The sequence below is a fragment of the Acanthopagrus latus genome, chromosome 5, assembly GCF_904848185.1.
Source record: "Acanthopagrus latus isolate v.2019 chromosome 5, fAcaLat1.1, whole genome shotgun sequence".
Taxonomy (NCBI): Eukaryota; Metazoa; Chordata; class Actinopteri; order Spariformes; family Sparidae; genus Acanthopagrus; species Acanthopagrus latus.
Window position 1 is genome coordinate 24,159,441 of NC_051043.1, and position 13,346 is coordinate 24,172,786.

The following is a 13,346-nucleotide window of genomic DNA, read 5'->3' on the forward strand; positions in this document are numbered from 1 at the left end:
GCTGCTGACCTCAGAGGGTATGTGACGAATATTCAGTTTTATCCGCTCACAATCTCTCGTGCTTGGAAAAACATCGCCAAACAACAACTGAGAGAAGAATCACACCCTGTCCGGAGGATGCTGGAAAATGTATCAGAGTGGTTAAGATGAAATGAGGTTTGGCAGAGACAGACACAGCGTCCCCGACCAGCCTTATTCTCCAGGGGGCAGGTGGCTGACGAACGTACCAAACAACATTCTGTATTATGGATGGCTATACGTGATGTTACTGGTCCGAAAACACATCCGCACAGTTGGGGAAAAGGCGTATATACATCCATCTGTCAGTCTGAAATCCCATTGCCCTGGGTTAGCGTTGCACGCGGAGACAGGTGACAGAGTTAACTTGTCGATCAAAGAGGAAGCAACGCTCCACTGATTTGTCTTTTACCGCGATGGCATGCTTCAGAAGACCCTCTATCTGACTCGTCAACATTGTGTTACCTGTATAACACAGCTTAGTGGCTTGTCATATGCCAGATGAGATGGAGGATACGCCAGCTTATACTTTTTTTCCCCTCTAATTGTTCCTTTCTTGTCCTCCTCTCTCTGTTTCTCTTTGCCAAAGATGATGGGGCCTGCAGAGTAGCGAGGTACTGCGTATTAATAAAGCCCAAGCTCGTTAAAACAGCTTTAATTTGAGAATGCTTTCAGCAGACCTTGTGGAGAGACTTTAAACAAGAAAGAAAGTTTTATTGACTTCTGGACTTCTTTATAGGGACGAGACGAGAAGATCTGGTGTCTTTTGGCTCTAAACGACATTTTCAGGCAGGCAGTGCAATTTCCTTGGCAGCTCTCATGCGCAGCAGTGCTGAAATAGCTTCTTCAGCTTAAGTATTTCTTGCCTAAGTATCAAGAACAGTCCAGAAATGCAGTTATCTTTTGTTCGTAGCTCGGCGTGTCACATTTCTACATTGTTCACAACATTTTCTTTTACTATATCACTGACAAAAACTGCCACCCGTGATGAAAATGCATAGTCGATGCTGAATAATTTACCCACAGTCTTTTGGTAATGCCAAAAAAGTGCCAGGCATTAAGACGTCGAGGCGGACCCATTCTTCCTGAGTAATTGTCAGCAAACTTTTTATGGGAACTTCAAGAAAAGGGCAAATGCTTTTCCAAGTGTGTTTCGACCGACCACGCTTTGAAAACCACGTCTCATTGTCTGGATAAAGACTGGGGTGATTTCAAGGGAGGTTGTGTGATTATTTGAGGGGGGGAAAAGGGCAGGACAGGCCTGTCACCGTCTCTCATCCGCTACTTCAGATGGTTGTATCGTCCATTTTCAATAATGTCACTATCTTTCCTTGGAGGGAAAACTTCAAAGTCTAAAGTTCGTCTGTCTTATTTTTCAGAACTTTTGCCTGCAGCAACAAAAGAATCAACTCTGATGTGAACTCAAAGAGTTTCGTTGTGTTATATCGACCAGTACATGCTCGGCAATGTACCGGTCTATCATAACTTGGCCCTTTTTTCCAGTTGAACCACACACTATGTTAACACCAGCATCAAGCAAATTTGACTGCTTTCATAACAGAAGCTGCTAAGTATGCACAATTTAAAATTAAAATAAAAAATGGACTGGAGAAAAAAACGGTTGATGGGGAGAATTTTAATAAAGCCCATACATCTTAACTTTGCTTCCAGCTCTGTTCATGTATAATTCAGCAACAGCGGTGAGGAAGAAATACACAAATGTGAAGCACTAAGGACAGAAGACGTACAGCACTAAAACGCTCCAACTGCAAACTTTTGACTGAATTAAGTGTCATTGACTTTGTTGCGCAGGCTAAATGAGGCTGTCTGGAGGATTAATTCCGGAGAGTGGCATGAAGCAGCGCAACACTTTTCCATTAGACGCACTAATAATGCGAATACAAAAATGATGATTTGCCCATTAAACAGAACCAGTGTTTTTCAATCTACTGTACATTATGACAGATTTAATGCATAGCAAAGCCAGTTCTACGTGATTTTTATAGTGCTAGAATCCCAACAGAGCCTGATCTGCGACTCTACTGTGCTATAAATAACAACATAAAAGGGAATTTGCTCTGTGAGATGAACACATGAAAGTACATCATCGTCTTTAAGTGCAAAGACTGTACCTTTGATGAATCACAGACGCCAAGACATCAACGAATACTGACAGAAACGCGAACCAACACACTTTCACTGCGTTATTAGTGTGCAGATATGAATGTATGCCATCAAAGGCTGCACCATATTAACTAGAATGGCACTCTGCATATTGCATACCTCTGCCAAAAGCACCCTTTTGATCCTACATCAAATTTGATGGCTCCATATCACTCTAAATTTTAAACCACCCATAACTGCTTAACCATAATCTGAGCCCACCAGATCTAGGACCAGATTTTACTTGCTCGTAGAATCTAATACGCCTGAGAGATGGAGTAAAATGTCGAACAAGGCCCTGTCTCTCGATTTTGAAGACAGTGAGGACAAATTTCTGGATCCATCCCTTTGTCCGGATCCAAACCAACAGGTCATGGGCTGCAGATTCTGGGCCGGGACCCATCCTCCATTCAAGTTTCGTGGAGATTCGTTTTGTAATTTTTGTGCTATCCTGCTGACAAACCAGCAAACATTACACAGGTGAAAATACAGCTTCCTTAGTAGAGGTAACAGTTGTATCGGATATTGGTTAAAAGTGGGATCAAACAAAGCTATCAGTGCATTGATTTCCAAAATGTCCTCCCAGGAGTCATATGTCAATTGGAAATGAGTTTTTTCTTTCTTTATTTCTCCAAACACCTCACAGCAGAGATCATAGATACACATGCACAGATCCGACTTGTTCTCTCCTGATACCAATTTTCTACATCTTCACTCAGTGTATTGGTTGACGTGTGTAGTAATCCGATAGCTGTGCTGTTTTAACCTTTTTCAATTAACAATCTGTGTAGCCCACTGAGTGGAGCTGGCTGAGTTTATTCTCCTGTGTATATTGTAAGGTGAGACTGCAACTGTCTTTTTAAATGTAAGCAGAGATGGTTAGATTTTTCTTCTAGGTCCATAAAATTGTGTTGAGACCAAGAAACTCCTGCTCAGTTTTGGCTGATAACCTGCTCTGTCAAACGCGGTCAGTGCTGGCGCAGATACAGTCAGGTGGGATCAGTAATTACCGGCTTCACTGAGAGTTATCTCGGTCATTGTCTCATAATGATACAGTATTTTCATCACGCTGACGGAGAGGCTTGAAGAGCTCGTGCTATATTTTCTCCTGGCAGATATAGATTTCAACAGATGTTTGATGACCGAATCCAAGTGACAAACAACGGTGACTCCCGCTGCATGCTGGGATGCAATTGCCGCCATGAAATTGTTAGGAAAAAAAAAAACAACAGCAACGCCCCCCCCAAAAAAACTAAATGGAGTGTCCAATCAGCTCTCAGCATGGGCCACGGTTAACACCAGCAGGTGAAGGTGGCCTGACACCCGAGCTGCTCGCGTGTGCGTGCATGTGCATCTCCTCTCCGTGTGCTCTCCCGCCACCGCCACACTTACCTGCCACTTCTGCCTCAAGTCGCCTTGTTTTCGGACGAGATTACACTTCTGCTGTTGGAGCAGCAGAGATTATATTACCCATACTGCTGCGAGGGTAGAGAGGGAAAGAGGGGAAGGCAGAAAGAAAAAGAAAGAAAACGGGCCTTGCCTGAAAGTCCTGTTTCCCTGGAAATGATGACAAACAGTGCAGGGAGAGGAGAGATTTAACAAGGTGGCTGGATGTTTGCACTGCTCCGTACCCCGCGGACATCACACACACACACACACACACACACACACACACACACCCTGCAATAACCCAGTGTTATTAATTACTGTGAGGGTGAGCTTTTTTTTTTCTTTCACCTGTGGTGCGTTCAAAGCCTGCTGTTATTAAGAAGTTCCTCATTTGGGGAATTCTATCTTACAAAACAAACATATATATCTTGGTGATGAATCTGGACTGCTGGTTCACTGCAACCTGGCTCTCTGCCCACTCCCACCTCCTGCTTGTCACTCACAGGGGAGGTGCTTTGGGTGGGTCCCCCTCATGTTTAATGCATTATCCTGTTCCCTATATCCCGTCGCCGCTGGTTCCTGCAGGCGGAGGGAGGAAGTGTCCTGGACGGTTGTTGTTTGGGTTTTTTTTTTTAAGGTTTTTTTTTTTTTACGCACGTCCAATGAAGTACAACCGCTGGGGGGCTTCGCAGAAGTTTCTGCGTGATATTGTGGACAGAAGCATCCGCCCGTGTGGTGGACTGTCCTGCGCCGGACTGGACCTCTCACACCACCTCCTCGGCTGCAGCACCTTGCTGAAGATGGGCGTGTGCGGACAGAGCGGGCAACACTACTTGGAGAGCAATTGAGAGTTTTACTCCTCGTAGCTTCACTCGGGGGCAACTCCCCCCCCTACCCCCACCCCCTCCGCGACCTCCATCTCCAAACCTCAGTTATCGACATTTTCTCTCGTGATGCGTAAATGGATTCATGTTTGTGTTTCTGCAAGGCGGCGAGGATAAAGTTAATGGAGTTGAACCTAAAAACAAACTGGAAGTGAAGCAGCCCAGACTGTGACTAAAAAAGTTGTCTCAGTTACGACGAGGGTGATAATTCTGCCTTAAAAAAAAAAAAAATTAAAAAAAAAAAAAGATTTTTGTTATTATTATTTTAAAAAATATAATTCTATAACACCTGAACTCGCAGTGTAATCAAACAATCCGCCACCCTCTTCTATTTGAATGCTCCCAAAGTGTTAATCTCGCCGAGAGAGGATATTTTTAAGACCAACTTTGGCGAGGGGAGGATGGACCCTGCCTGCGGGAAAGTGGGGACGGCGTCCTTGGTCACCGGCGGTGGCGGCGGAACCGGCGTGAGTGCGAAGGCGCCCAAACATCTGTGGAGGCAGCAAAACCAGGCAGCGCTCTCTCCGCTCCACCACCACGCGCTGGTAGTGCGCAAGAACGACCGAGTGAGACAAAGAGGCTTTTCGGACACCGAGAGATACCTCAACCCGAGGAACATGGACCGGACTTACGCAGTGGACACGGGGCACCGACCCGGGCTGAAGAAATCCAGGATGTCGTGGCCGTCGTCTTTTCAAGGTCTTCGACGGTAAGGACAAAAAGAGGAAGAGAGAGAGAGACAGGCAGACAGGGAAACTGTTTTTTTCTTCATCTTGTGTGTCTCTTTCTAATTTCCTGAGCATGGGCGTTGTGTATGTGTGTGTATGTGTGTGTGACAGACGCGCGGGAGAGGATAAGTGTACCGGCTCGTATTTAGTCCGAACTTTGTGTTATACTGTATTTTTAAACCATTTTAATTTCTTCACCGGTGCCTTTTGCTCGACCTCTGTTCCGCATCACTTTTTTTTCGTGGCACGCTGTCGAATGCGTTTTTACTATGAGCATGGCTGTGGCGGTAAAAAGATAAAAGAGGACGGATAAAGTCTGTCGACGGCGGAAAAAAAAGGTGACAAAAGAAAGAAACAGGCGGACATTTAGTGCCACGAGAGCATCGCGGTCATGCTACTTTCCACACTTAACCCTCATCCACAACGTCTGTCTGTGTAGTGTTTTTTACTGTTACCTCTTGTAATTTTGGTCAGGGGGTGTGTGCGCCTGGGAAAGATGGGTTAATTTCTCGATATAGATGGAGGGGAAAAAAAGTAGTAAAGTCAAAAGAGAAGAGAGGTGACTACTCATTTTAGCTCATGTTTGTTAGTTCTTATGTATCTGTCACTTTAGGCAGACAGTCTAGAGAGATAGATGAAATGGAAATGAAAGGTAGGCGTTGACCAAAAGGCAGGTCACAGGATGGATGAATAGGTGCCCTGAGCGCACCACGTACAATGCAGCCTTCTTGTATCATTTTTAAGATCAGTGATCTTGGGATCTTCAGGGATCCATGCCACTTACAAGCTGTGTGCTCCTATATACGCTAAGAGGGCTTTACATCATCACTAATGCGTGGAGAGCGCATCCTCTGAGATGACACTCGCAGTAATCTGACTCACTTGCACACGGCAACCTGGATAATATTAGTCCACGCATGACAAGTGCCAGGTCTTTCTGGATGTTGCTTGCAACGCAAGCCGCCGTAATGTAAAAAAAAAAAAAAAAAAAAAGACGGCCGTGGTGTTTGCAGTAACAGCAGTTTTCGGTGAAGCCCGCCTTGACGGACATAAAGGCAGTCCTTGCACTCAGACAGCCTGGGTGTGTGGGGAAATCTTTCTGCTCTAATTACTCACTTGTTCTGGGAAGGAGGGAGGGAGAAAAAAAAAAAAGGCAACTAAAAATGAAATCTGAGAAGGTCACCTCAGCTCCCTGGCTTAAAGTGACTGTTCTGTATGTTTTTTCTCTCAAGCAGATTGCTGTCTCGGCTCTTTATGCCTTCCTAAAACCCCCAAAACATTTTTGTTTAGACATGAGTGATACTGGCCTGCAGGACCACTCAGCAGTCAACTATAGGAAGCGCACTGGCTCGTCTGGCCGACAGACAGAACGGTCCCTGTCACAGTGGCAGAACAGTCACATGGAGGAGAAGCCAGAGAGAGGGAGGGAGGGAGTGAAGGAGGAAGGGAGAGCACAGATGGAAGTGACATTGCAGAGTGGTGTGCTGGACCAAAATCACCCATGTGCTGTTAAAATGTTGCACTAAACTCATACTTTTATTCTACCGCCTGTGAAATTTACCAGGCGACGTTCATGCAATGCAGCTGCAGTCGGAGACCAGTCAAGCACATTTCACATCTGCTTCAGGAGGATAATTACACATAAATGAACCCAAACAAATCAAGTTTTAGACAGATGGCTGATTGCATAAGAGCAGAGTGCAGTCTAGCACATATACAGGAACGCTCACGCCAGACCAAATCAAGATTTAACCCCCCAGCATGCCATTATGCGCAGCCGGTCAATAGGGTCATTTGATGCGGTGTTCAAGCGGATCCATTGAGTTGCATGCCTTCTGCCACTGTGACTTGCAGAGGACTTCGTCTGGTTTGGATGTCATTAAATGAACACATCGTTGTTTGTTTGAGAGATGGGGATCATTCAATCTTCCAGTTATGTGTTCTTCACAGTAACATTTCAAGTGATTATGTGACGCACCACAGATTGCAGACATTGTGTTAAAAGTAAAACAACCACAGCTTAAGTTGGTTGTTTAAATTCAGTGTGATTTACATTTGAATTAAAGCTAAAAACGACACGTGAGTATATATAAAAAAAGAGACATTTAAAGGTGCAACATGTTAGAACTTTAGTAAAACAATTCACCAACAGAATGTGATGACAAAACAGGTTTAAAGTTGTGTCAAAAATATCCCTGATGCCTGAAAACTGCAGCCCAAAGCTCCGGTGCGAGAGATCTAAACACCAAAACTCCTCTGGTAGTCTGGCTAGCTGCATGGCTAATTGAGGTAACTGGCTTACAGTAGCAACATATGGCACCTTTAAATTAGGGTGCCAGACTAATGTGTTTTGACAGTTTTTCAGTTTTTCAGCATTTTTTTTAATTGAGGTGCAAAGGTCCAAATAATTATTTTGACTCAACAGTTAAAAAAGTGGAACTGGAAGGTTTTTTTAATCACATGCAACAAGATATTGCGATAATCTCAATCAAAGAAAAAACACAATAAAACAACCAAAATCTCATACGCAACTGGTGCGACCAATCAGATTGTTTAGTCGTGCTCGACAGGTTTTTGAGTGCAGGTGCAACCAAAATAGTGGCACCCTGGAGCCCTGTAAATAGATATTTTTAAATTCCTGTTCCATTTTTTTTTTCATGAAAACGGCATCCCTTAGCATGTTGCCATATTGATTGTTTCGTCCAAACATCAGTGAGTTTGCCCTCCTGGCATTTATTGGATTCCTTTAAAATCCTTTCAACAGCCTTTGTGAACATGCAGCCTAGCTATGATGGCTACCTCCTCCTCTTGGCTTGAAAGCTTTTTAGCATACAGCCGGGCTCTTCAGACACTTGTATATGATGCATGTGTTTGGGTTTCAAGTCATGCGCTTTATTGACTTTTTTAAATTGTCAAAGCAGCAGCCGCACACGTATCATGAACAACTCGGCAATCAAGTTGCTGCTGCAAGTCAGATACACAAGACATATTTCCTGATTAGAACAGGCAGATATAAACAACTTCTTAGGCATTGCCTCTGTTGGAAACTAATAAGAAGAGCCAGCTACTTGCTCAACACATACAGCTGATATCAGTCATACGGATAGAGAGAGACAGCAAGTCTTTCCTCAGAGGACTGCAGATGTTGCTGTGTGTGCCTGAACGGCTTTCTCTGCGCAAGGTCCAGCAGCCCCGAAGTAAAACACATCACCAAATGTGTCACAATCTAGCCTGAGCCTATGAGCTGCTCAAGGCCTTTGTGAGACCTCAGAAAGAATCTGGAGCATCCTTTGATGAGGGGATGGCATTTCTCCCGTTTCTCCCCTACTGCTTGCCTGTCCCTGCCATGGGGATGTTGCACGAAGGGGTTTTCTTTATCTGTCGAGATGTCAGTGAAGAGGAGGACCATGATTTCTCTTCTCTCTGTCAAACTGCAATCGAGATTTGGCAATTCACTGGGTGGAAAAGAAAATGTCATAACAAGAGAGGATGAAACTAGTAAGGAGGGGAGGGATGGAAGGTGTTCCATCTGGACATGTCTTCCCCTCAGAAGCAGCAAATTGGAAAGCGAACTGCTTCCCTCTCACTCTACGCTGTATTTAGCGGTTGTTGATCTGTCTCCAACTAGTCATCCTCCCTACTGTGAATGTCGGCGTCAGATTGAGGGTTTTAGCCGGTGTAAAGCATAACCCCCCTGGTTGTGTCGTTAAATCCCAAGGGTGTTAGAGAGCAGGAACTGCTATTGGGTAGCTGTACCTAATAGCAACCCCTGCCACTGGGTACATGGCTATATATAACCCCCAGTCACAGCCACAATCATGCTGCATAGACAGCTACAGAACTGGCACAATGCTCATCTCCTGTATGGCTGTACTCCCAGGCATGTGAAACATGTACAGAATGTGCTAATGAACACACTGCAGACAAGAAAAAAAAAAAAAAAACCTTTCAATTAGCAGAGATCACCATTAAATTTCACATAGGTTGGGTAACGAAATGGCTTGAGTGCTAATTTTTCTAAATTCTGTGAGAGTTTTGTCTAATGTCACAGTACGAAAGGCAGGCAGAGCTGATAATTATGTGAATGTCAAACCCTTGTCTGGGTGTTATTGACCTGTTCACTCAGGCAGAAATTAAAGCTATATTGAGTATGTTCTTCAGATGAGTCCCTGTGACTTAACCAGGCTTTGAAAGATGAGAGGGTGTGCATTAGGAAGTTACTGATGCAGACACATTGAGGTGGTTAGTCAAACACTGAGTAAAGCCGAGGCTAGAAGCTTCCTGTTATGTTATAAAAGGGTCATGGTAATGGATATTAGAGTCTGACTAATGCTGATTTTTGGGGCTGATACCAATGCCGATTTGAAAAAACTACCACAAAGATATACCAACCCAATATTAACATTTTTTTTTTTTTGCAATGAGCCCATGAATTTCACCATCTGCACCATCACAACACACCATGGCAATCAAGATTGTAATTTTTGGGGGAAGCCCCTCATCTGCCATGCTGCTAGCTATACCTCACGGTGCGTGTCTTACAAGAAGTTGTAGTTGTAGCAAGCTTGAAAACAAAGGTAAAAGGAGATTAAACACTAAGATCTTAAGGATTTACCTTAAAAAGTGACTGTGGACGCCTTTTTAAATCGATCATGATCTAAAAATCGCCAAATGGCCTATCCTTAAAAAAGGCACGCATAGAAGTGGGTGGAATATGGTTGCATTCCATTCACTAAGTGGATGGATTATAACCAAAAACACTCACAGGGAACCATAAAAAACCCAGGCTACATAACAGCTACTCAGGATCCATTAGTGAGTCTATATAATAACAGTCACAGTTTCAGTCAGTCTGCCTGTCAGCCTTGTCTGTAAACCAGATATGTCGTCCATCCCTCCATCCCTTGTCTGTAACCGCTTATCCTTTTCAGGGTCGGGGGGGCTGGAGCTGATCCCAGCTGACATTGGGGCGAGCGGAGGGGTACACCCGGGATAAGTCACCTGTTCATCACAGGGCTGACATATCAGGAAAAACAACCATTCACACTCGCGCACACTTGCGGACAGTTTAGAGTAACAGATTAACCTGAATTTTTGCAAGGCACTGGAAACCCATGCAGACACAGGGAGAACATGTAAACTCCCTGCAGAAAGGCCCTGCCCCAGCCGGGTCTCTCCCAAATTATATGATGATGTTCTCAAACTGTAATTCAATGATTCAGTGACCTCATCTCCATCTAAAACACGAGGGTACACTCCTTAAGAAGACTAATCTTCTAAGACTAGTGTGTGTGTGTGTGTGTGTGTGTGTGTGTGTGTGTGTGTGTGTGTGTGTGTGTGTGTGTGTGTGTGTGTGTGCTTTCTTTTGTTGGTTCTTATCTAACCATTTATTACATTGTGAACCTGAGGTGTAAGATACTAGTCTAGAGGCTATCGAGACGATATTCTTTTTTTTAGTGTTTCTAAAAATGTTGGTATATGCTATGATGATGCAACCATACTGTGTTGACTAGGTGTACGCAATACAGCATGTACTGTATGATTGAGCCCTCACATTCTGCTCACTGGCACACTCAGATGAGAATTCAGTGACAGTTAAACACTCTCTGCTGCTGTCCTGCGGAGCGTGAAGTGACAACACAAATCTATTCCATTGATTGCCATCAATTTTAGTGTCACAACAAAGAAAGCGGTGGATGGAATCGCTTTCTTCATGTCAGGTCAGACAATTTACTGTGATCATTACGTAACACTTCCAGTCAAAACTGTGCAAAAAGGGAAAAAAAACACAGTTTTGTATGATAGGGAAATTGTAACAGAGTAAAGCTCAAAGACAGGCAAATGTATTTTAAATGTACACATCTGGTCTTGTACGACACTGCAAGCAGACAAGTAAAGTGGGATCCTGCTAAGGGAACATATTGGGTGTCCAGCAGGGACTGCAGGCCACTGTGTGTGACTGTCCCTATAGGATAACATTATTGCTTCATAAAAGCGAGGAGCTGTGTTGAAATGGCAATGTCACAATAGAAAACAGAGCTCCAACAGCGTTTGTGAAGCAGAGGGGACTGGTCATCTAATTTTTACCAGCAGGAAACAGGCATTTGTTTTCATTGCTCCCCCTGGCTCTGTGTCCTCACTGGTCATCTGCGAGGCTAATAAAATGCATGAAAACCATTTTTGAAGGACAGCCTTGTATCAGGCTACAAGCCAAAGCCTCTCTAGACTCCTTGCTTGATGCAGGGTGATTCCCTGTGCTCTTGGCTGGCTGTGCTGGACTGATCCTATTACACGCCACAGGGTGATAAAGACTCTAGCTGGGCTAGTGACTGGTCTGGTCTTGGGTCTGCTGATAGCTTTGAAAGGGACCATACATACGTATGAATTAGTGATAATTAAATTGTCAGGATATCTGTATCAAAGCTATGGAGAGAACTATGAAAACAGAAATTACTGTCAGCATTCATTGCTCTATACAAGGCACATGGTCTTGATATGGCAGCTCCACTGCTTGCATCATGTTTCATAGCCATCAATGTTGCATCATTGTGACGGCATACACACTTCCAAAGAATTCATTAAATATTTTTGCTACTTGAAAACTGATTGCAAAGTCCAACTGATACTTGATGTTTTTATAATGTCTCCATAATGGCAGGTTAATGTTCAATTTACAGATAAATTATGGAAAGGAGGCTTATTAGATACAACCCCAATTATTCCAACATACTTGTGATGCTGTGTAAACCATATATAAAACATAATGTCATCATCTTATAATTTTTGACATATTCTCAATTGAAAACAGTACAAAGCTAACATATTTAGTATATATGGTTTTATCTGATTGGAAATCTAATATATAGTAATATATAGTTCATTGATTGAAGTATATACTGACTCTGAAGTTGATACCAGCAACACATTTCACGCGAGGTGTGGAACGCTCAACAAAACACCTGTTGGGACATTCCTCAGGTAAACAGGTCAATCAATAACAGGAGCTACTTAGAAAGGCGTATCTTCGATTGGCTCAGTTGCTCACAAATAAGGATGAGGCGAGATTCAATCCTTTGTGAAACACCTGACTGTATGTAGGATAATGCTTCATTGGACTCAGGGTTGTAGCAAGGAAAATGTAATGAAAAATTCTTACAGAAAAACGTGAAATAAAAGGACTTCTTTTGTCTTATTTTCCCCATAGGAGGGACTGGGCAGACTGTTTTTCGTGTATAAATGTATTTCAGGCAGTGGCGATCAGATTCTCCCGCAAAGCAGCTGGTAGTGGGATGGCTTCTCAGTGGAAACGGATGGAGATTGAAACAACCGTCTTGTGCAAACCTCGCTCACATGCTGATCGAGTAGAACACATTTGGGAGCAACATATTCCCTCACATCCAGTCATATCACAATGAAAACATATGATCTCATCCAGTGGCTTTTATAGGCCACACAGAATGGATAGTGGGGCGGCAGCTATTGCAGACCAAATGCTGGAAGAAATCGACTAACAATTAACCTGATGGCAAGTTGCAGGCTCCCTGAACATGATCAGGGTTCATAAACCGCACTGTTATAAAGGCAGTTGTTGTGGGAACTGTCAGTCATGCTCGGCTTTAATACCCAATGCATGATTCACAGATGACTCCCGTCTGGGTTTGATTATTTTTTCCTTTTTTTTGGAAATTTTCTTTCTTTCTCTGTCAATGAGTGCGTAGTCTTGACACATGAATCTTCTCCATCTCCAAATTTCTGATTCGCAGCACACTCACAAATAACATACATAATGAAATACAGTGACTTCTCATGTTTAAATCTTTTCCTTCCATCTGTGCTGTTGTCTTTTCCTGTCTCCCTTTTGCTCTCACACATGCTGTTTATGGCTATTGATTCCCTTTCCTCTTTGAGCATCTTGGTTGCTGAATGATTTGCCTTTTAGGCCCACATGTCTCCTGCCGCATCTGTCAGCTCTCATCTGATGACCTGCCACGCACACATTTAAACCAGCCTGCTCTGGTCAAGAAACATGAAGGATTCCCTGCAGCGGATTGCATCCCCACCACTCATAGAACAGCCGTCCTCCTGCTTTACATCTGTGTTAAAGAAATCTTAATAGATTAATAGCCTAAGCAATTTTCCATACCTATTACAGCCATTGAACACT

The 13,346-nt window shown here is 43.6% G+C and overlaps 1 protein-coding gene across 5 annotated transcripts in view; it reads left to right on the forward strand.

Annotated features, from left to right (window-relative positions):
* The window catches only part of pde4d (phosphodiesterase 4D, cAMP-specific), a 176,541-nt gene that overhangs the window by 33,322 nt on the left and 129,873 nt on the right, over positions 1–13,346 (forward strand). The window contains exon 1 of one of the 5 annotated variants that reach the window (XM_037099083.1): positions 4,232–5,163. The exons of the other annotated variants lie outside the window; for them this stretch is intronic. Coding sequence (XP_036954978.1) covers positions 4,856–5,163 — 308 coding nt within the window. The 5' untranslated portion in view covers positions 4,232–4,855. Of the gene's footprint in view, positions 1–4,231; positions 5,164–13,346 lie in introns of those variants that run through there. 5 annotated transcript variants of the gene reach the window in all.